At 44.9% G+C, this 25,011-nt stretch overlaps 1 protein-coding gene across 8 annotated transcripts in view; it reads left to right on the forward strand.

Annotated features, from left to right (window-relative positions):
* LOC106590274 (uncharacterized) overlaps positions 1 to 25,011 on the forward strand; it is a 124,182-nt gene that overhangs the window by 18,160 nt on the left and 81,011 nt on the right. For 7 of the 8 annotated variants that reach the window (XM_014181093.3, XM_014181095.3, XM_014181101.3 and 4 more), the window contains exons 2-3: positions 9,348 to 9,538; positions 14,930 to 14,986. In XM_014181093.3, coding sequence (XP_014036568.2) covers positions 9,352 to 9,538; positions 14,930 to 14,986 — 244 coding nt within the window. In that variant the 5' untranslated portion in view covers positions 9,348 to 9,351. The remainder of the gene's footprint in view (positions 1 to 9,347; positions 9,539 to 14,929; positions 14,987 to 25,011) is intronic. The other variant, XM_014181099.3, reaches the window with a different exon arrangement.

Genomic DNA, 25,011 nt, shown 5'->3' on the forward strand with positions numbered 1-25,011 from the left:
ATGTCTACTCTAGTGTCATGCTTGTTGCCATGTCCTGCACTTCTGTTTGTCAAGTTGAAGTACATCAATACAGGCCTAACAGATTGCAATAAAATTAACTTTCCCTCTTTTGAGTTGCTAGAGGCCAAATACATCTGTGATACCTGGCTATGCAAAGATATGCTTTGGAGGTATGAACTTTCCCTGAGGTGAACTATCTAGAACAGGGATGGGCAACTGGCAGCCCGCCAGTCGGGGTCTCAACTTACTGTTGAGAGTTAGAATAGTAGAATACATAAAGGTGTAATTTTGAAATTTGGTTGTGCGGTTGTGCATCAGCAGTTTTTCTCTTGTTATGTCAGTCACTGCCAGTTTTAGATTGGTAAGTTAGTCTAGCTAGCTATCTAAACTTGTAATAATCATGGTTGAATTACCAACCGGGGGGGCCCCATTGATTTACTTAGTCACTCTCGCTCAGATATCATATTAAAAAAACAAACATTTCTCTCCACCCAATGGCAAAATGTGCAGAATTGCATGAAATTAGCTTTAAAACTGAAAAATGTTCTCTCTGCCCCATGGAAAAATGTGTTGAATTTCAGCAAACTTTTTCTCTCCGCGGTCAAGAGGGGGGCCGCTAAAATGTTTTGCTCGCAAAAAAATTGCATGTGTGGGTATAGCACTGCGGCCATTGCGGCCCCCACCCCCATCAAAGTTGCCCATCCCTGATCTAGAATATATAGATGAGTCCAGAGTCAGGGGTAATGTTAGACACTGTGGTGCACAGTACAGTGCTGTTGATTGTGTGGGCTGGGCTGGTAGTGAATCAGACCAGGAGGAATGTTGAAGAAACCATCTCACTTAGATGAACATCACAGCTGGACACTTGGCCTGTTGTCATCATCAACTGGCCCACAGTCAATCACACAACCAGCGGGACTCTACAGCACATTTTCATTTGAGACGTATTTTGTTTCAGCTTTCGCTGCTGCATACTGCTGTTATTTTGGGTTGGAATTATCGGATGGGCACTTCCTTTTGAAATCAGCACTAGAAATAAAAAACGGATAAGAAAAATATTGTTGCGGCCATAAGCGTTGGACAGGTTGATGTTGGTCCGTCCCATTATTTTCAAAGCACCCCAAAGAGTTTGTAAGAATTTAAAACCTGTCTTGGCCGTATACTTGCAGTATATTGATTGTAGTGTGTCTTGAAACATACTGAACAGGTTACATACTGAACAGGTTACATACTGAACAGGTTACATACTGAACAGGTTACATAGTGAACAGGTTACATACTGAACAGGTTACATAGTGAACAGGTTACATAGTGAACAGGTTACATAGTGAACAGGTTACATAGTGAACAGGTTACATACTGAACAGGTTACATAGTGAACAGGTTACATACTGAACAGGTTACATACTGAACAGGTTACATAGTGAACAGGTTACATAGTGAACAGGTTACATAGTGAACAGGTTACATAGTGAACAGGTTATATAGTGAACAGGTTACATAGTGAACAGGTTACATAGTGAACAGGTTACATAGTGAACAGGTTACATAGTGAACAGGTTACATAGTGAACAGGTTACATACTGAACAGATTACATACTGAACAGATTACATACTGAACAGGTTACATACTGAACAGGTTACATAGTGAACAGGTTACATAGTGAACAGGTTACATAGTGAACAGGTTACATACTGAACAGGTTACATAGTGAACAGATTACATACTGAACAGGTTACATACTGAACAGGTTACATAGTGAACAGGTTACATAGTGAACAGGTTACATAGTGAACAGGTTACATAGTGAACAGGTTACATAGTGAACAGGTTACATAGTGAACAGGTTACATAGTGAACAGGTTACATAGTGAACAGGTTACATAGTGAACAGGTTACATATTGAACAGGTTACATAGTGAACAGGTTACATATTGAACAGGTTACATATTGAACAGGTTACATAGTGAACAGGTTACATAGTGAACAGGTTACATAGTGAACAGGTTACATAGTGAACAGGTTACATAGTGAACAGGTTACATACTGAACAGGTTACATAGTGAACAGGTTACATAGTGAACAGGTTACATAGTGAACAGGTTACATATTGAACAGGTTACATATTGAACAGGTTACATATTGAACAGGTTACATATTGAACAGGTTACATATTGAACAGGTTACATAGTGAACAGGTTACATAGTGAACAGGTTACATAGTGAACAGGTTACATAGTGAACAGGTTACTTAGTGAACAGGTTACATACTGAACAGGTTACATATTGAACATGTTACATAGTGAACATGTTACATACCGAACAGGTTACATACCGAACAGGTTACATATCGAACAGGTTACATAGTGAACAGGTTACATAGTGAACAGGTTACATAGTGAACAGGTTACATAGTGAACACAGGTTACATAGTGAACAGGTTACATAGTGAACAGGTTACATAGTGAACAGGTTACATAGTGAACAGGTTACATAGTGAACAGGTTACATAGTGAACAGATTACATACTGAACAGATTACATACTGAGCTACAAGGCACAGTCTTCTCCTCCTCTGACTGAGCTGTTGAGTGGGTTGTGGGAGAGCTGCAGTTCATGGTCACCAGATAAAAGGAGTCCATCCTTTGAAGTAAGGTCCTGCTGTCTCTAGTCCTGTGTTGCTCAGTTGGTAGAGCATGGTGCTTGCAATGCCAGGGTTGTGGGTTTGATTCCCATTGGGGACCTGTACGAAAAAGTATGCATGGTGGCATCCGGTAGACTACAAAATCCAAGTGTAAAGACATTATCCACTTTTAATGAGTTTAGCGGTGGGCCCGGCACCATGGAACTGTCACAGGGAACCACCTGCTTGTAATTTCAGCCATCATGTTATGTGTGAACAGGCCTTTGATAAACAACATGAAGAAAAAGGCTGTGTCAGCTGTCTGTGCAGATCAGTACAAACAAAAACAGAAGTGGTGGTGCAGAAAATGGGAAGCTGTGCGCTATACAGGGCCTCAGGCACACACACACACACACACACACACACACACACACACACACACACAGAAACAGACACACACACACACACACACACACACACACACACACACACACACACACACACACACACACACACACACACACACACACACACATATATACACACACACAGACATACATACATGCACACACACACACACATATACAGACGCAGACACACATATACACACACAGAAACAGACACACACACACACACATATATATACACACACACACACACATACACAGACAGACATAAACACACATACACACACAAAGACACAAACACATACATACATACATACATACATACATACATACATACATACATACATACATACATACATACATACATACATACATACATACATACATACATACATACATACATACATACATCCACACGGTTGGCTGGGGCCTTTCAGAGGCCAGTCCTGTTGAAGTTAAACTGGGAGGTGAGCGAGGGCTGTTTTTAGCGAGTCACTGCACACAAACATACACATTCATTGAGTCTCACACACACATCCACTCAGAGATATGCTACATGCCATAAGAAGGCCTGCTAAACCAGAACAGTGTCATCACCTCTCCTAGAATGTGACATCCGAGGTCAGAATTCCTCATAGCTGTTTTCTATCTGCTCAGTAAAGAACATGATGGCTTTTCTGGAGTCTTGGGGATTTATTTAAAGATTTGTAGAAAGTAATTAAAGGTTCTGTTAAAAGTTATATACATTTTTTTCCCCCAATTGGCGGTTTGGAACTGATCAGTGTGTTGTGGCTAATTCCTTCAGGGTCCTGACTGGAAACATTGACTTACTACTTTTTTAGGACAAAAATAACTTTCCCAAACCTACACAACACAACTCATAATGCTTTTGGAACTACTTTTCTGTAAAACCAGTTGACATAGTAACAGTCCTAACCCCGGATGTCCTAGATGAACAGGAAAGGGTGTGGCCTACATGAGAGGTCACAGCATAACGAGATCACCGACGTGACCTCATTTCCTCCCACACAGACACGCCCCAGGAAGTATCTGAGAAGCCAATGACCTCATTGGACAGACTGTGTGACCTCAACCTCTGGTTGTCGGTTGTGACCGCAGCCCAAATGGCAAGCCTTCCACGGAAAATAAATGGTATCGAACTGCCCGACAGTTGTTTTGGCGCCACAAGGGCCGCGGACGTTGCAATTTAGGACAGCCCAGTTCATGTGCCACTTTTCCCCTAAGGAAAACACTGTTGTTGCAGCCGGGCAAACATTGACCAATGACCATAGTTGTCTGGGTCCTTCCAGTCCCTCATTCGGGTCCAAGGATGTCCGTGTCCAGAAGTACTGTACTGTATCTACAGTGTTTGGGAAAAACTCTACATTTGTTTGAAGGGATTTTTCAGAGGACAGGCAAGGAGAAGACCGCAGCACTAATCTAATTCGATACTAACCCTCACTTTCATACTGTAGTTGTGGGTGACCCTTGCATCCCTTGTAGGTCTGGTCCCTGGATTGGCACAGTGCCCAGGGTGACTGCAGTAAGCTGATAGGAAAACCCACACACCACTTAGGCTGCAACACACGCTAAATAGTGCACTTGCAGTATCTACCATGTCTGTCATGTCAACATGTACGAGTGCCACTTAAAGAACCCGCAAATGTGCTGACCTACCACGTCCATAGATTACGATGGGCATTACGTCAGGTTTGGCGCATTGTCTGTTATTGTGGCTGCTTTTGTGACAGGTGGCCATTTTGAAATGCTCTTAAAGGGGCAGTGCAGTCAAATGTAATTTTCCCATACTATGAGCTCGAAATATCATTTTGAAATTGTGATTATGCCCATTTAGTGTAAGAGCTTTTAGGAAAAAAAACGCCTGGAATTTCAGCCTGTTCAGGTGGGATGGAGTTTTTGGCCCACAGCATGACACCACAATCTGATCTGATTATTCTGACCAATGACAAGTCATCTTTTATTTGCATTTATTAACCGGGTGGATCGAGCCCTGAATGCTGATTGACTGAAAGCCGTGGAATATCAGACCATATACCATGGGCATGACCCAATTTTTTTTCTTTCTACTGGTCTAAATTACTAACCAGTTTATAATAGCAATAAGGCACCTCGGGGGTTTGCGGTATATGGCCAATATACCACGGCTAAGGGTTGTATCCAGGCACTCCGCGTTGCGTTGTGCGTAAGAACGTCCCTTTGCCGTGGTATATTGGACGAATACCACACCTCCTCGGGCCTTATTGCTTAAATATATCTTCCTACTTTGAAGGGGTGAGCCGGGTGTCTCTCTAGAGTCTAGACCAGGGGTATTCAACTCTTACCCTACGCGGTTCTGGAGCCTGCTGGTTTTCTGTTCTACCTGATCATTCATTTCACCCACCTGGTGTCCCAGGTCTAAATCAGACCCTGATTAGAGGGAAAGAATAAAAAAAGGAGTGGAACTTGCTTCAAGGTCCGGAGTTTGACATGTGGGTTCTATACGATCCTATCCGATCAATCAGTGCTGTGTATGTAAATATATTTACATTTTATATCAACACACCCACACGATCAGACTGAGCATTTCAATGGCAAAAGGAGGCTCAGGAAAATAAATTATACCAAAAATATATTTTGAGTTATTTTCATGAAATAAACACACACAGTGATTTATTAGACATGCAGCGACAGTTTAAATATGCAATTAAAAAGACCTTTGATTCACCTACGTGTGCTGTCAGCTACAATAATGATCTGTTGCAGCAGAATAGAGAGGATTAACCTTCTCTATGGCCTTATGTCATCCAGCGGACGCACGCACGCACGCACGCACGCACGCACACACACACACACACACACACACACACACACACACACACACACTCACTGCCACATCAGCCAGGGTACTAGACGTCCCGTGGGCCGTTTGTTGGTCAGACCGCACAATAGAAAGCCTGGCTTTCCTTTGGTTTCCTTCCTTTGTTGAAACAAAATGGTTTCCGAGTGGCCACACCAAATTGTATTCAAGAGGTTAATGGTAGAATCTGAGCCAAAAATGCAGCAACAACCTTTGGGTTGTTTTCTTAGAGCTCTAGCAATTTAGCCAAATCAATTTCAACATCAGTTATTGTAAATAATAATTTGTTCTTACCTGACTTGCCAGGTTAAATAAAAAAGATCTAACTTTGCATCTGCACTGTTCTTCAGGTAAAATGTTCAGTGGAAATTGGTAAAAGTCGTCCTTGTACGTAGTTGTATGTTGTTTTTTTACTATACAATCATTGGTTTTTGTTTGGCTTACATTTTAAAGTGAAAAATTGGAGTGTCGGCATCACTCTGTTGCCGTGGAATTGCCTGTATACTACTGCTGCTTACAGGAAACTCCCATGTAGACTGTTTGAGTCTTACACTCTTTATTGTGAATGTTCAAGTTTGAGTCGGTCTTCATAGCCCCATAGGGAAATATAGTTTTCACTTCATACAGTACAACACATATGGGCAATTCCACAGTATCGGTATTACACTGACACTCAGATTGGGTCACTTTAAAATGTATGCCAAACAAAATCCATTGATTTCAAAGTTGAATAAACCATACAAGTCTAAGCACAAGGACTACTACTTAAAAATATATATATATGAAAATGTACCACCTTTTTCTCCCCAATTTCGTGATTATAATCTTTTTTCATCGCTGCAACTCCCCAACAGGCTCGGGATAGGCGAAGGTCGAGTCATGTGTCCTCCGAAACATGACCCGCCAAAACACGCCCCGCAAAAACACGCTTCTTAACACCCGCTCGCTTAAACCGGAAGCCAGCTGCACCAATGTGTCGGACGAAACACCGTTCAACTGATGACCGGTGTCAGCCTGCAGGCGCCCGGCCCGCCACAACGAGTCGCTAGAGCACGATGAACCAAGTAAAGCCCCTGCAGCCAAACCCTCCCCTAACCCGGACGACGCTGGGCCAATTGTGCGCCGCCCTATGGGACTCCTGGTCACGGCCGGATCGAAACCCAGGCTGTAGTGACGCCGCAACAATGCAATGCCTTAGACCGCTGCGCCACTCGGGAGGCCCCCACAAGGACTACTTTTAACAATTTACACTGAGAATTTGACAAAAATACATATACTTGAAGAAGTGTGCACACTCAAAGTTTGGTAACAGAATGACGGTTTGTGCTGTTGATGCCATCATTATGTTACCAAACTTTGCGTCTGCACTGTTAAAAGTAGTCCTTGTGCATAGAGTTGTATGGTTTGTTAAACTTTGAAATCAATGGCTTTTGTTTGGCATACATTTTACAGTGAAAAATCTGAGTCTAAGCGTAATTCCGTTACCGTGGAATTGCCCATATGTAAAACCAGACACTGTAAAGTCAGACACTGTAAAACCAGTTCTGCGCCTCTATACTATAGCAATCTGCCATTGACTCGACATTATACCATTGACTGGGCTATCAAATGAGATGTCACTGAAAAGGTTCTACCTATAATGTGTTAAGGGGTCTGCATGCTTCCCATCCGAAACAGTTTTCATATATTATGATGGAATTGTGAGTATTCTTTTTTCCGTTTCGGTCTTCGACAAGGTTTTTTTATGGCTGTTCGTGCACAAATGTTTTCTTCGGGAGGCAAGCCAAAGTTTGGAGCCGAAGTCTAAGCCCCTTCGGTCATTGGTCAACAATAAGGATTCATCAATGAAATGTTTGTTGTCATTCAACGATAGATGACTCGTTTTCATGCACATTATTTAACTTGAGAAATACTGCCCCAAACAATTTAGTTAGATTTAAAATTGCACGACTAAGATCTCCTCAGCAAAAACGTAAAAAATGAATGACAGATTTCTTAAATTAATTTGGACTATTTTGAGGATGTGTATACTGGCTACAGCATCTCAGGATGGACAAACAGTACTATTGCCGCTTTTAAGGGAGGCACCAGTCGAAACAAAGCATTCACAGAAGCCTATAGGCATTGTCACCTCCCAGACTGTCCAGTAGGTGGAGCTCCTGACGTGTTATGCTGTATATACACACAGACAGCTCTGTGAAAGGAGAGAGAGACAGAGAGAGTGAGAGGGCCGCACCATACAGATAGTAGCTCTACAATGAGCTCTGTCACTTCACACTGTACAAGTGCACTGGCTGGTCACTTAAACTCTTTATTTATGTACGTCCACAAAGTGGACAGAGAAGCAAAGTGTGCAGAGAAGGAAAGATGCAGAGAGTAGAGAAGGATTTAAAAGAGAGGGATGAAGAGAGATGGAGAGTGGTGCAGGCCAGGTTAGGTGCCCTCACTGCCCAGGATGTGTGTTATGGCTGGGAGGGAGGGGGATTTTGCTGGAGCGTGTGCTGCTCTGTTCTGCCCTAACCCTAATCCCTCTCTCTGATACACCATTGGCACATGCTATCCTAATCTCCCTGATTGAGGAAGGCAGAGGGAGGAGGGGTCGGAGTAAAAAGGGAAGAATGGAGGAGAGATTATAGGAGAGGAACAGAGAGGAGGAATGACTGAGGGAATGGTAAGGCTTAGCCTGTGGGGAAATGAAAATGGAGAAAGAGAGCGCGAGAGAGAGAGAGAGAGAGAGGGTGTTAGAGAGGGATAGGGGACCACTGATCAGGATTATAAACTGTCATTACCCCTCCCTTTGACGTCGGTGAAAGATGACACCATATGACTCGGCAGATTCTCGCAGCTTCCGTGGTCAGATGACCCCTAGAGCTGTGTCTTTCTCTCTGGCCTGACCAGCAGCCGGCCTTTCCCCTGAGTGTCTGTCTGCCTGTGTACTTGCCCTAGTGCTACAGCAGCCTGGAGTGTGCTGTTCTCTCATTGGGAACATCCGTGGATGTCCCAGATTATTGGGTTTGTGTGGGCCTAGCAGAGGCCTTGTGGCCCAGAAGGGCATTACATTACATGCAGGTTAGATAGAGAGACAGCTGGAACCTCAGGAGGCCTGCTTGCTGGCTCTGTCTGTGATTCTGGTTGGGAAAATTCATGAATGATGAATCTGCTAAGTATCAAACATGACTTGTTGGTACAGTTAAAATGTAACACTGATGGAAGAAATTATATTGTAACTATTTTATTACCTCAAACTGTATGTGTAATCTGTATGTGTGTATATATATATATATAAAATCTGTGTGTATATATATATCTATATATATATCCGTGTTTGTGCATGTTTCTCCTGCGGTATATATTTTGGCATTTGGCAAATTTTTCATCCATCCTAAACTGTCCTTCCTGGATCCCATTTGAATTCTGGATCTAACCTTACACCCCTGCTTGTCTCTGTCTCCCCCCTCAGAACCATGGCAGAGCTGGACCTGAGCCTGAGCGATGCTCTGATGGACAGTGTGCCCCAGGCTGGCCCGGAGGACCTGGTGGAGAGGGACTTTGTGGCCCAGCTGGAGGCCGAGGCCTTTGACGACCAGGTGGGAGAGACTGTGGGCAAGACGGACTACATCCCCCTGCTGGACAATGACGGAAATAGGGCAGGTGAGCTGACTGGAAGGGACAGGGTTAGGGGGATGAGGGGAAGGAGGGAGGTCATTGAGCTAAGTAACTAACACAATCATAGGACAAGTGAAGGTGAGCAAAAGGGGTTGGTTGATTGATTGATCGATGACAATGGGAATATGAATGAACACCTGCCATGCTACCCAACTATATGTAAGCGTATTAACCTACAGTGGATAACCTCAGACTGATGCACCGCTGGGCTTATCACTGTACATCCATCCTAACCAGAGGGCAGTGCTTAGTGAAGGAGGCGTGACAGGTCATGGTGAAGGGATGTGTAAGACTCTCTGGGTAATGCAGGGTGATGTGTAAGACTGAGCAATGCAGGGTGATGTGTAAGACTGAGCAATGCAGGGTGATGTGTAAGACTGGGTAATGCAGGGTGATGTGTAAGACTCTCTGGGTAATGCAGGGTGATGTGTAAGACTCTCTCTGGGTAATGCAGGGTGATGTGTAAGACTCTCTCTGGGTAATGCAGGGTGATGTGCAAGACTCTCTCTGGGTAATGCAGGGTGATGTGTAAGACTCTCTCTGGGTAATGCAGGGTGATGTGTAAGACTCTCTCTGGGTAATGCAGGGTGATGTGTAAGACTCACTCTTCTCTCAGGGTAATGCAGGGGGATGTGTAATACTCACACTCTTCTCTCAGGGTAATGCAGGGTGATGTGTAAGACTCACACTCTTCTTTCAGGGTGATGTGTAAGACTCACACTCTTCTTTCAGGGTGATGTGTAAGACTCACACTCTTCTCTCAGAGTGATGTGTAAGACTCACTCTTCTCTCAGGGTGATGTGAAAGACTCACACCCTTCTTTCAGGGTGATGTGAAAGACTCACACTTCTCTCAGGGTGACGTGAAAGACTCACACTCTTCTCTCAAGGTAATGCAGGGTGATGTGAAAGACTCACACACTTCTTTCAGGGTGATGTGAAAGACTCACACTCTTCTCTCAGGGTGATGTGTAAGACTCACTCTTCTCTCAGGGTGATGTGAAAGACTCACACTCTTCTTTCAGGGTGATGTGTAAGACTCACACTCGTCTCTCAGAGGGATGTGTAAGATTCACTCTTCTCTCAGGGTAATGCAGGGTGATGTGTAAGACTCACACTCTTCTCTCAGGGCGATGTGTAAGACTCACACTCTTCTCTCAGGGTGATGTGTAAGACTCACACTCTTCTCTCAGGGTGATGTGTAAGACTCACACTCTTCTCTCAGGACGATGTGTAAGACTCACACTCTTCTCTCAGGGCGATGTGTAAGACTCACACTCTTCTCTCAGGGTGATGTGTAAGACTCACACTCTTCTCTCAGGGCGATGTGTAAGACTCACACTCTTCTCTCAGGGCGATGTGTAAGACTCACACTCTTCTTTCAGGGTGATGTGAAAGACTCACTTTTCACTCAGGGTAATGCAGGGTGATGTGTAAGACTCACACTCTTCTCTCAGGGCGATGTGTAAGACTCACACTCTTCTCTCAGGGTGATGTGTAAGACTCACACTCTTCTCTCAGGGCGATGTGTAAGACTCACACTCTTCTCTCAGGGCGATGTGTAAGACTCACACTCTTCTCTCAGGGTGATGTGTAAGACTCACACTCTTCTCTCAGGGCGATGTGTAAGACTCACACTCTTCTCTCAGGGCGATGTGTAAGACTCACACTCTTCTTTCAGGGTGATGTGAAAGACTCACTTTTCACTCAGGGTAATGCAGGGTGATGTGTAAGACTCACACTCTTCTTTCAGGGTGATGTGTAAGACTCACACTGTTCTCTCAGGGTGATGTGTAAGACTCACACTCTTCTCTCAGGGCGATGTGTAAGACTCACACTCTTCTTTCAGGGTGATGTGAAAGACTCACTTTTTACTCAGGGTAATGCAGGGTGATGTGTAAGACTCACACTCTTCTTTCATGGTGATATGTAAGACTCACACTCTTCTCTCAGGGTGATGTGTAAGACTCACTCTTCTCTCAGGGTGATGTGTAAGACTCACACTCTTCTTTCAGGGTGATGTGTAAGACTCACTCTTCTCTCAGGGTGATGCAGGGTGATGTGTAAGACTCATTCTTCTCTCAGGGTAATGCAGGGTGATGTGTAAGACACACACTCTTGTCAGGGTGATGTGTAAGACTCACTCTTCTTTCAGGGTGATGTGTAAGACTCACACTCTTCTCTCAGGGTGATGTGTAAGACTCACACTCTTCTCTCAGGGTGATGTGTAAGACTCACTTTCTCTCAGGGTGATGTGAAATACTCTCACTCTTCTTTCAGGGTGATGTGAAATACTCACACTCTTCTCTCAGGGTGATGTGTAAGACTCACACCCTTCTTTCAGGGTGATGTGAAAGACTCACACTTCTCTCAGGGTGACGTGAAAGACTCACACTCTTCTCTCAAGGTAATGCAGGGTGATGTGTAAGACTCACACTCTTCTCTCAGGGCGATGTGTAAGACTCACACTCTTCTTTCAGGGTGATGTGAAAGACTCACTTTTCACTCAGGGTAATGCAGGGTGATGTGTAAGACTCACACTCTTCTCTCAGGGTGATGTGTAAGACTCACACTCTTCTCTCAGGGCGATGTGTAAGACTCACACCCTTCTTTCAGGGTGATGTGAAAGACTCACACTTCTCTCAGGGTGACGTGAAAGACTCACACTCTTCTCTCAAGGTAATGCAGGGTGATGTGTAAGACTCACACTCTTCTCTCAGGGTGATGTGTAAGACTCACTCTTCTCTCAGGGTGATGTGTAAGACTCACACTCTTCTCTCAGGGTGATGTGTAAGACTCACACTCTTCTCTCAGGGCGATGTGTAAGACTCACACTCTTCTCTCAGGGCGATGTGTAAGACTCACACTCTTCTTTCAGGGTGATGTGAAAGACTCACTTTTCACTCAGGGTAATGCAGGGTGATGTGTAAGACTCACACTCTTCTTTCAGGGCGATGTGTAAGACTCACACTCTTCTCTCAGGGTGATGTGTAAGACTCACACTCTTCTCTCAGGGCGATGTGTAAGACTCACACTCTTCTTTCAGGGTGATGTGAAAGACTCACTTTTTACTCAGGGTAATGCAGGGTGATGTGTAAGACTCACACTCTTCTTTCAGGGTGATGTGTAAGACTCACACTCTTCTCTCAGGGTGATGTGAAAGACTCACTCTTCTCTCAGGGTAATGCAGGGTGATGTGTAAGACTCACACTCTTCTCTCAGGGTGATGTGTAAGACTCACTCTTCTCTCAGGGTGATGCAGGGTGATGTGTAAGACTCACTCTTCTCTCAGGGTAATGCAGGGTGATGTGTAAGACTCACACTCTTCTTTCAGGGCGATGTGTAAGACTCACACTCTTCTCTCAGGGTGATGTGTAAGACTCACACTCTTCTCTCAGGGCGATGTGTAAGACTCACACTCTTCTTTCAGGGTGATGTGAAAGACTCACTTTTTACTCAGGGTAATGCAGGGTGATGTGTAAGACTCACACTCTTCTTTCAGGGTGATGTGTAAGACTCACACTCTTCTCTCAGGGTGATGTGAAAGACTCACTCTTCTCTCAGGGTAATGCAGGGTGATGTGTAAGACTCACACTCTTCTCTCAGGGTGATGTGTAAGACTCACTCTTCTCTCAGGGTGATGCAGGGTGATGTGTAAGACTCACTCTTCTCTCAGGGTAATGCAGGGTGATGTGTAAGACACACACTCTTCTCAGGGTGATGTGTAAGACTCACTCTTCTTTCAGGGTGATGTGTAAGACTCACACTCTTCTCTCAGGGTGATGTGTAAGACTCACACTCTTCTCTCAGGGTGATGCGTAAGACTCACTTTCTCTCAGGGTGATGTGAAATACTCTCACTCTTCTTTCAGGGTGATGTGAAATACTCACACTCTTCTCTGAGGGTGATGTGTAAGACTCACACCCTTCTTTCAGGGTGATGTGAAAGACTCACACTTCTCTCAGGGTGACGTGAAAGACTCACACTCTTCTCTCAAGGTAATGCAGGGTGATGTGAAAGACTCACACACTTCTTTCAGGGTGACGTGAAAGACTCACAGTTCTCTCAGGGTGATGCAGGGTGACGTGAAAGACTCACACTCTTCTCTCAGGGTGATGCAGGGTGACGTGAAAGACTCACACTCTTCTCTCAGGGTAATGCAGGGTGACGTGAAAGACTCGCACTCTTCTCTCAGGGTAATGTGCTTGGCTTTCATTGTTCCCATCTCCATCAATGACTTCCTTCCATCTATTCTTCCTTCCTGGGAGAGATGAGAGAGAGAAAGAAAGAAATAAAGAGAGCTCTACAAATCTTCTTTGACATTACGCCCACGCCACACAGTAACATGGGTTTATATCTATTACCCATGTATGTTTCTGTAATTGTGCTGTATGTGTGTGTCTGTCTATAATTTGATTATGGTGTGTCCAAGTCTGTAAATTGTTATGTCTGATATTTGTCTGAAACATTTTTCCCCGCTGCTGTTGTCTTGGTTGGATGAGGTGTCTCTTGAAAACCCTATTTGATCTCAATGAGACAAACCCGGATGAATGAAGGTTAAACGAACAATCGCTGACCGTACTGGAGCGCGTGCAGCCAGGCGTCTTAGAGTTTCACATGCCGTATGAGCAGATCATGCATGTTCTAATGAAATGAACGCCAGGATTAGTCCTTAGCGAATGGGCTTCACCATCTACACCCAACCAATACCACAGTTAATCCACGCTATTGAATGTGCGGATAGCTGCCAACGTCTAATCTCACTTTAATTCAGACCCCCGTGGTTTCTGGGAAGGGCTGCCATAATTAGGCACGTAACTAGGCCCAACGGTGTAGGACAACTATAATCCTAAAAGTGAGAAGAAGCGTGTGTGTGTGACGTTACATGACCTTATGTAAGCAGCTCGAGATAAGAGACTGATGAAGCCAGACAGAGCTGGACAAGGCCTGCCATTTTGGGTCGGATGGTGTGTCACTCCAGCGGCTGCGGCCTGATTTTAGTGGAGTGTTTGTGTCTGGGTCCAACAGACTGTGACTCAGCTGTAGGCCACGTCTCTTGTCCAGACAGTCTGTCCAGACAGTCTGTCCAGAGTTGCAGACTGTGTGTGGGAAGTTTTCCATGATGGCCAACTTCAGAAATACCTTAGACAGAAATGAAGTGTTGGTTCCAGCTGACGCAGCAACACACCTTGGTGTGTGTGTGTGTGTGTGTGTGTGTGTGTGTGTGTGTGTGTGTGTGTGTGTGTGTGTGTGTGTGTGTGTGTGTGTGTGTGTGTGTGTGTGTGTGTGTGTGTGTGTGTGTGTGTGTGTGTGTCCAATCAGAAAATTAATAGGTAGTCGGTCTAATGTGTGTGTGTGTGTGTGTGTGTGTGAGCAGATGCCGACTCTGTGTTGGAGAATGGCGAGCAGGACGCCCAAGGGGCACAAAAACCTGGTAAGAGTTGATTCCCAGAATGTTCCACTCTGTCCCCAGCCACTCTGAACGTACCACCTGATCATTCTCATGCACCTTCGTCCGTCACGCCTGTTTCTCGTCCTTTACTTCCTGCTTCCCGTGTCCTCGTCATTTGCTTGAGTTATTTCTCTTTTTGAGTGTTTTGACTGTGTGTGGTTGGGTTGGCTCCATTCTTACTTGTATAGTCAACCAAGGACTTTCAGGGCAGGATGTGTAAGGTTAGTTATATATTGGTAGTCCAGGATGTGTAAGGTTAGTTATATATTGGTAGTCCAGGATGTGTAAGGTTAGTTATATATTGGTAGTCCAGGATGTGTAAGGTTAGTTATATATTGGTAGTCCAGGATGTGTAAGGTTAGTTATATATTGGTAGTCCAGGATGTGTAAGGTTAGTTATATATTGGTAGTCCAGGATGTGTAAGGTTAGTTATATATTGGTAGTCCAGGATGTGTAAGGTTAGTTATATATTGGTAGTCCAGGATGTGTAAGGTTAGTTATATATTGGTAGTCCAGGATGTGTAAGGTTAGTTATATATTGGTAGTCCAGGATGTGTAAGGTGAGTTATATATTGGTTGGACCTTTTTGAGGTTCAACGGCATCGTGTCACACACTATAAAAGTACAAGGCCGTTATTCTGTCTTTCACTTCCTCTCTATTTATAGAAAGGTTCATCTTTACCTTTTCTTCTCTCTCACCTGTATCCGAGAGGCTGAATAGCCATTACTACTGTTCACAGGAACTCTATAGAAGTTACAGAATCACCTGAATTGTGCATAAGAACCTTGGAAGGGACCAGAAAGAAGGTGTTTCTGTGAACACTCATGTTCTGTGAACACTAATGTTCTGTGAACACTCTCAAGTGCTGCTGTGGATCACTTCAGTTTCTCAAGCGCTGAAGTGCTGTCTACTCTCGTCCTTCCATCTGAAATGAGGTGTTCTGTGACTAGCTGAGCGGTCTTTATCTAGCTGAGCAGTCTTTATCAGAGTGTTCTGTGACTAGCTGAGCGGTCTTTATCAGAGTGTTCTGTGACTAGCTGAGCAGTCTTTATCAGAGCGTTCTGTGACTAGCTGAGCAGTCTTTATCAGAGCGTTCTGTGACTAGCTGAGTGGTCTTTATCAGAGTGTTCTGTGACTAGCTGAGCGGTCTTTATCAGAGTGTTCTGTGACTAGCTGAGTGGTCTTTATCAGAGTGTTCTGTGACTAGCTGAGCGGTCTTTATCAGAGTGTTCTGTGACTAGCTGAGTGGTCTTTATCAGAGTGTTCTGTGACTAGCTGAGAAGTCTTTATCAGAGTGTTCTGTGACTAGCTGAGCAGTCTTTATCAGAGTGTTCTGTGACTAGCTGAGCGGTCTTTATCAGAGTGTTCTGTGACTAGCTGAGCGGTCTTTATCAGAGTGTTCTGTGACTAGCTGAGCGGTCTTTATCAGAGTGTTCTGTGACTAGCTGAGCAGTCTTTATCAGAGTGTTCTGTGACTAGCTGAGTGGTCTTTATCAGAGTGTTCTGTGACTAGCTGAGCGGTCTTTATCAGAGTGTTCTGCCTATCTGATGGAAGCTTCATTATTGCCTCTGAGGTAATTAACTAACTGCAGCACTGGAGGGGGGAAATGAACTCTGCTCTGCCTTTATGCCATCTCCTATTGAACGGCCCTTTTAATTACCCACTAACAGACAAACGTGTGCCGTAGGACGTCAGTATATATTTCAATACATTTCAGCAGACTGTAAGGGGAATTCCACTTTGTGTGTGTGTGTGTGTGTGTGTGTGTGTGTGTGTCTGTGTTTTGTACACTCCTTTTCTTTCTTTGCTTCCGTTTGCTCAGTCTAATTCCTTTGCCATTCTGACAATTCCAATCCACCACATGACCCTTTCTTGAAATACTGTGCATGACCTTGATGAGGTTGAAATTGCATGGATGAAATAGTTAGTCTGATGCACCCAATGCTCTATTACACCAACACTCATATTTACCACCCAAGTACAGTACAACTCTCTCTCCCTTCAGCCCAGGTTGACTTGAATAAGACTAGAGAGCTTGTGCCCGTTGGCAGTGTGGCTGAGCCCAGCATGTCATAGGGCCCGCCTGTTTTGCCCATCTGACCGGGGTCGATGGGAGGGTGTTACTGGGGAGCAGGACTGCGGGCCGTCGTCTGGGTTGGCATGACCTCTGTCCGTCTGTCTGTCTCTGTCCCTCCATCTGTTTGCATGCCTCGGTCAGCGTCACTGCGGTTACAAAGTGAGTGTGCGGGGGCAGTATGTGTGTGTGTGGCGGGGATATGCTGTGGGACAGGGGTGTTCTCAGGGAACATCCTGGACTTCCAGACCAGGCTCCAGTCCAGACTTGTAGCCTGTATTCACTTAATCCTGTCTGACTCTTGATTTGCCTCAAATCCACTGTAGGATACAAGAAGATGTCATCAGCTATCTCATAGTGAGGTTGCGCAAATAGAAGATGTGTTTATATTAAATAATGTCTACCCATTGATAGTAAGAGATTAAGATATGTTTTTTTATATGTATAATAGCCACCTATTGGTAATGAAATTGTGGTAGACTACTTGCGCGTAGCACCTGGCCTTTTCTGGGTACATTGATTCCATTTATCATTATCAAAGGTAACCTTTTGGGGAGTAGAGTAGAGTAGAGTAGAGGCAGGAGGTATAAGTACTAACTAGGTCAGAGAATTGAGACGTAAGGTGAATGCAGAGACGGGAAGCACAGTTTGGGAGCCATGACAATGAGTGTGTGTGCGTGTGTTTGTGCTGCATGATGCCACTGGCTGCGATGCATGTATGTATGCTACTGCATGGGGAAATGCTTGGGGTAGGCAGGTGTTGTAGTTGGCAGAACTGGTTTTGCTGTGATCGCTTTACTAACCAGCACTCTTGTTCTCTTCCCTATCGCCCCTCTCACCCACCATGTCCCCCCACTCCTATTCATACTCTTATACCCTCCTTCCCTTTCTCATGGATCATCTCTCCATCTCTCTCTACCTCCTATCTACCATTCATCTCTCTGAGTGTCTCTCTCTCTCCTCTCATCCTCTTTTTCTTCCTCTCTTCCCTCAACTCTCCTCTCTCTTGTCCTTCCCCAACCCAAGCTTCAGAGGACTAGAACAAGCCACCGCCTGAGTGTCACCTGTGCTTCTGCTTCTCTGCACCTCTCCTCTCCCACCTCAGTACCCCCTCCCCCTATAACAACCACACCACCACCACCACCACCGCAATGCCCGTCAGCGTGGAGACCTCTGTAGGAAACATTGTGGACCCTCTCCTGACTCTCGCCAACCTTCCATCAGAATATGGGGGTTAGGGTGCTCCACTGCCGCCAGCATAAGTCCACTCTCTCTCCTACTCTGAACCTAGAGGACTAAATGAGCAAAAATAAGCCTACACAGATGATCAAGCATACAGTAGCTATGCAGGTACAGACTCATACACACAAGGAACATTCAGACAGAATATACACACACACACACACGCACGCACACGCAAACACACACGCAAACACATACACTAACACACACAGATGCTTTGAAATTCCCTACACTCAAACCAGAGTATGGGTATGGTCCTATAAAAAAACTATTGTTGCCTGATTCCATTTTTAACAACATTTCATTTTTCTCCATTTTCTTTTCCCAGGTTTCCATTTTCCCCAGTTTTTTTTTCTTCAGGTTTTCGATTTCAAAATCACACTTTTTTAATAGAAAAACAACTGAATTGGATTTTTTAAGTCCATGTTTTAACAACAATGTTTAAACCACATCAGGAGACCACTTTTGAGGTCTGGGCAAATTTCAAAATCTACATTTCTGGGTGTAATGACCCTTTTAATTCTAGTGTGCAACTAGCAACAGGCTGTTGTTTAGCTGTCAAAACAAAAACACTTGAATGATGCGAATAATCATGATATCATTCTGCCAGGCAAGCACAGTCTACTTTGTAGTTAACATTTCAACGAGAAGGGTGTTGGGAGTCTTTCCATCTACCAGAAGGTTTTCATTAGCGTCATCGCTAAGGCGCACCGCTCATCCAGAGACGGGACGTTCTCGATGCCTCCTCAGAAAGTTGCAGGAAATATACGAATCCCTGATGCATTCTGTTTGTGTCATGATGATGAACTTGAGCAAATGAATTCATTTTCAGCACATTTAGTCGATTCCCTATTAAGTCCAAGACATTCTAGAATATTGTTGAATTCCGCTTTAACGTCCGGATTCCGTGATTCCGTCCGCGTTCTCCGCATCACACATTTTCTAGGGCCCTAGATGAGTGTTATAGGATGCTACAACTTCAAGTGAGAGTACTGTTAATATGGCTGGTCATGAGGATATGGCTGGTCACAAACACGCCTGTCTGTCACCCTGTCCTCTTCTCATATCCCATATGGCCCCTTGGGCTTTTGCACATATTGTTCCAGGAAGTGATGCATACAACTAGTAACTGTAATATACTGCACACACATGGGCACGCCATGATTACTCTACAACGCACATGCGCCCTCACTTCGTATTTATTCACGTGTAGTTTACATACTCACCCTTCCACAAAGTTTCTTCTCGCTCGCTCTCTCTTCCTTGTGTCACTCACTTACTTGGGGATGTTTTATTACGCTTCAGTGGACAAGTTCATCTCCACACACACACACACACACACACACACACACACACACACATAAACTTTGATTTGACCCACGTACCACTGCCAGCCGCTCTCCTCCCGTAAGCACCTGGGATAGCTCTACCAGCGTGTTCTCCTAACACCAAACCCACGCTGCTTCTAGCTCTGACGTCAGGTTGTCTCTGTCCTAAAAGTCTGGGCTGTTTCTGAAAGTCCCGTTATTTTCTCTCTAACACACTACCTTTTAACACACGCCACTCGGCGTGCAAGTTCGCACGCTTTCTCATTCATCTGTCGTTTGTTTCATTTCATTTCAGTTTAAAGTAAATCAAGTGAAAGTTAAGGATGACTTAAACATCTTTACGAGGCTTACCGACCTCTTTTTTTCCCCTATGGCTTTGCTGTTCTCAGAAAGTCGTCCCCTTGACTTTGACTACTCTTCGTGTTGTTGATACCGAGCCTCACCCTCCTCCACTGCGCATCTGTGTACAGCGCTCTTTTTACAGACTGTCCGTCCGTCTTAGTTTGTCCATCTGTCTGCACCTTGTGCTAATAAACTCTTCCACAACTTGGCTCTTTCTTCATCGGTTAACCTCCAATTAACCCCTTGTTGATTCTGTGAATGTTGCTTTTTGCTGTTTGTTGATTGTAACTTTTTATTTCCCGTTCAAATGATATCATGAAATGTTAATTCACTCCCCTGAACTCTGTTTTTCTTGACAGCGGCGAAAGAGTGGAGCTCCGTTAACACCATTTTACCATAGTAACCTTTCGATGCTGTGTGTTTTTGCCATGTTACAACTTACATTAGACATGACACTCTGCTTCAGAAGCCCGCTGGTGGCCGAAACTGGTACACTTTAACAGGGCTTTTTTAGCCTTTCTTAATATACAGTATAATATATTATTCATAGACAAACGTCTGAACCATCCATTTTAAGGATGGGCGATTGATATGGAATTCATTTGATTAATTCAAATGTATGTTTTTTTCACAATATTCCATTTGCCTGAATCGCCAGAATGACGTTTTTCTTTTTCTTTCGTTTTTCGTTTTATGACCGTTTATGTCCGCTTGTTTTAATGTTGTTTTAATGTTGTCTCGTCTGACCAACTTCTTTTAGAATGCATTATAGAAAATGAACCCAGGTCTCATCAACCATCTCTCAAACACACGCCTACGTGCTAGTGAGTAGCCAGACAATCTTTATATTTAAAGTCTAGCCAACTTGGATCTATTCGCTAGCTAACAGGGTAGAACAGGTGAACTCTTAGGAACACACCCTTCTGTTCGTCTCCAACCGTTTGAACACACTCCTTCGCTCCTTCTGCTGTGACTCTGCACCTTCCCATTTTACACACACACACACACACACACACACACACACACACACACACACACACACACACACACACACACACACACCAAGCCCCTGCCACTCACTGCAACAAAGATGAAAGATCACGTCTTTCTCTCTGACCAAAAGCCGTTTCAACTCGCTATTTGCGTTTGAGGTTTGGTCCAACAGAGTCATTACTGTAATAGAGGAGAAGTTAACCTTTCCACCTATTCCCTTTTTATGTTTCAACTCCTCAAACTGCGTGCCGAGCAGCCCCTATCAAAACGGAAGTATCAACGAACATTTGATTCTGGGAAAATGAATGCTCGGTTTGTGTTGCATGCATTTTCCACCCCAGACTGTAATACTAACTGTCTAGTCTGTGTTTTATAAATGTGTAACGAGCATAAAAACAATTTATATAAGGAATTGGCAACTCGTTCTCATTCTGAGAAATAAGGCAGGCCCACTTGATTTCAACATCTGAACAGAGTGGACAGGCTAGAATGTGTTCAAACGGTTGGAGACGAACAGAAGGGTGTGTTCATAACAGTTCACCTGTTCAACCCTGTTAGCTAGCAAATAGATCCAAGTTGGCTAGACTTTAAATATAAATATTGTCTGGCTACTCACTAGCACGTAGGCGTGTGCTTGAGAGATGGTTAATTTTCTCTTAACGCCAGCTACAAGAAGCGGGTTAGTTTTAGTGAGTGTTCATTATGCACGGTTCTGTTTAGATGTGTAACAATAAGGGCGTTTTGATAGACTTCAAAGCCAGATCAGTAATTACTACAACAACAAAAAGCAGGACGAGCTAGTTTGATCATCAAATGATGAGTGGGTCTTATGGTTGTGGAAGGCAGGTGTAATTTCACCAGCCCTGAATTCATGAGATTATTGCTGTTTGAAATGTAGTATATTTGACCTTTTTAATTGTACAACAAAGCGTATTTAGAAAACATTTTGTTTTAAATGAAGACATATCGTGAATCACCCATAAGTTGAGATCTGGCCTAAAAATCCTAACTCCATTTGCCTCGGTTACAAACAGCACCTTGATTAATAGCATTATCTTATTGACATGGGGAATAGTTTTACCTGCATTGAGGTACTCTGCTTGGTTTAGTAATGTTTCTGAAGAATAATGTTTCTTAGACTAATTCATGAGGACACCCTTGCCTGATTCGTCATGGACTTTAATGAATCAAGCTACTTTAACAATACAAGAGGGATGGGAGACAGATGGATACAACCACAAAAGGACACTTGTTTTTTCCTACTGTTTTGATGTCCTTGTCTAACTCAGCCTTTACTCTTAGGAGAGCTCTGTCCTTCTTCGTTCATTTAACTTTACTCGCACCCTTGTGAGATCAGATCATCCCGACCTGTCTATTCCTTCTCCTCTCTGTGCCATTAGACTGCAGTTAGCACTGTGTGTGTCTGTGCATCTATCTGTGTGTCGATGTTCGTGTGCATGTGCTCTCCAGTTCTCTTCCCCGAGCGGAACAGGGGGCCTGGGTAGCACTGCTGCTGCGTGGCCTCTTGGCAGGCTTCTCTCTGTCTCGCCAGTCCGGGGGGAGATCTCCAGCTCGAGCCGCAGCTATATGGGTCAGGTTGGCCTACTTACGGCTGGGGGCTGCAGCAGCAGCGGCTGGATGGCCCCACATCAGATGTGCTTCATGGGGAGGCAGAGCAGAGGAGAGCGGGGAGGACAGGACCGTCCCTCCAGAGACCCACAGGAGCCTGCCTCCGAGTCCTCAGAGCCCTGGTCCTGCCAGCTGTGTCACCCACAACCCTGGGAAAATAGAGAGTGAGAGGGAGACTGCCCCTGCCATGGAGCGAGATGGAAAAACGTTGGAAAAACGTTGACCTATACATTATACATACTTTCATTAAAATGCAAAGATACAGAGCTGCCACCAGGAGAAAGGTAGGAAGAGAGCTTGACAGAAAGACTGAGACAGAGACCGAGAGAGACAGAGACCGAGAGAGACAGAGACCGAGAGAGACAGAGACCGAGAGAGACAGAGACCGAGAGACTGAGAGAGACAGAAAGAGACAGAGACTGAGAGACAAACTGAGACTGAAAGAGAGACAGACAGAGACTGAGAGTGACATAGACTGAGACAGACATAGACTGAGCTTGACAGAGGTAGAGACTGAGAGACAGATATTGAGAGAGCCAGACTGAGCGAGACAGAGGTAGAGAGGCAGAGACTGAGAGAGACCGAGAGACAGAGATAGACATAGACGGACAGAGACGGAGAGACAGACATAGACGGAGAGAGACAGACATAGACGGAGAGAGACAGACAGAGAGACAGACAGACAGAGACACTGATAGAGAGACAGACAGAGACTGAGAGACAGACAGAGACTGAGAGAGACAGACGGAGACAGACGGAGTCTGAGAGAGACAGACGAAGTCTGAGAGAGACTGATAGAGACTGAGAGTAGAGAGAAAGACAGAGATTGAGAGAGACAGACTGAAACAGACTGAGAGAGACCGAGACTGAGCTTGACAGAGACTGAGAGACAGACTGAGACAGAGAGAGGCAGACAGAGACTGAGAGAGGCGGACAGAGACAGACAAGGATTGAGAGAGACAGACTGAGACAGACAAAGATTGAGAGAGACAGGCTGAGACAGACCAAGACTGAGAGAGACCGAGACTGAGGGAGTCTGAGAGAGACCGAGACTGGGGGAGTCTGAGAGAGACCGAGGCTGGGGGAGTCTGAGAGAGACCGAGACTGGGGGAGTCTGAGAGAGACCGAGACTGGGGGAGTCTGAGAGAGACCGAGACTGGGGGAGTCTGAGAGAGACCGAGACTGAGGGAGTCTGAGAGAGACCGAGTCTGAGAGAGACCGAGACTGAGAGACAGAGTCTGAAAGAGACAGACACAGAGACTGAGAGAGACAGAGACTGAGAGAGACAGACAGACTGAGAGAGACAGAGACAGTTATTGAGACAGACATAGGCTGAGAGACGCAGAGACTGAGAGCGACAGACATAGACTGAGAGGCAGACAGAGAGGCAGACAGAGAGACAGACAGACAGACAGACAGACTGGGAGAGACAGACAGAGACTGACAGAGACAGTTATTGAGAGAGACAGCCATAGACAGAGACTGACAGAGACAGACAGACACTGAGAGAGATAGAGACGGACAGAGACTGAGAGAGACAGACAGAGACTGAGAGACAGACAGAGAATGAGAGACAGACAGACTGGGAGAGACAGACAGAGACAGACAGAGACTGACAGAGACAGACAGACACTGAGAGAGACCGAGACGAACAGAGACTGAGAGAGACAGACAGCGACTGAGAGACAGACAGATTGAGAGAGACAGAGACGGAGAGAGACTGAGAGAGACATGGACAGTTATTGCGAGAGACAGAGACGGAGAGAGACAGAGAAAAGACAGAGATGGAGAGAGACAGAGAAAAGACGGAGACGGAGAGAGCCGGAGACGGAGAGAGCCGGAGACAGGACAGACCGAGAGAGACAGAGACAGATCGAGAGAGACAGAGACTGAGACTCTGATAGAGAGACTGAGAGGGAGAAAGAGACTGAGGGAGAGACAGAGAATGAGAATGAGAGACAGAGACTGAGAGAGACAGAGACTGAGAGAGACAAAGACAGAGACTGAGAGAGACAAAGACAGAGACTGAGAGAGAGAAAGACAGAGACTGAGAGAGACAAAGACAGAGACTGAGAGAGACAAAGACAGAGAGAGACAAAGACTGAGAGAGACAAAGACTGAGACTGAGAGAGACAAAGACTGAGAGAGACAAAGACTGAGACTGAGAGAGACAAAGACTGAGAGAGACAAAGACTGAGACTGAGAGAGACAAAGACAGAGACTGAGAGAGACAAAGACAGAGACTGAGAGAGACAAAGACAGAGACTGAGAGAGACAAAGACTGAGACTGAGAGAGACAAAGACTGAGACTGAGAGAGACAAAGACAGAGACTGAGAGAGACAAAGACAGAGACTGAGAGAGACAAAGACAGAGACTGAGAGAGACAAAGACAGAG

The sequence above is a fragment of the Salmo salar genome, chromosome 29 (assembly GCF_965601325.2).
Source record: "Salmo salar chromosome 29, fSalSal1, whole genome shotgun sequence".
Lineage (NCBI taxonomy): Eukaryota > Metazoa > Chordata > Actinopteri > Salmoniformes > Salmonidae > Salmo > Salmo salar.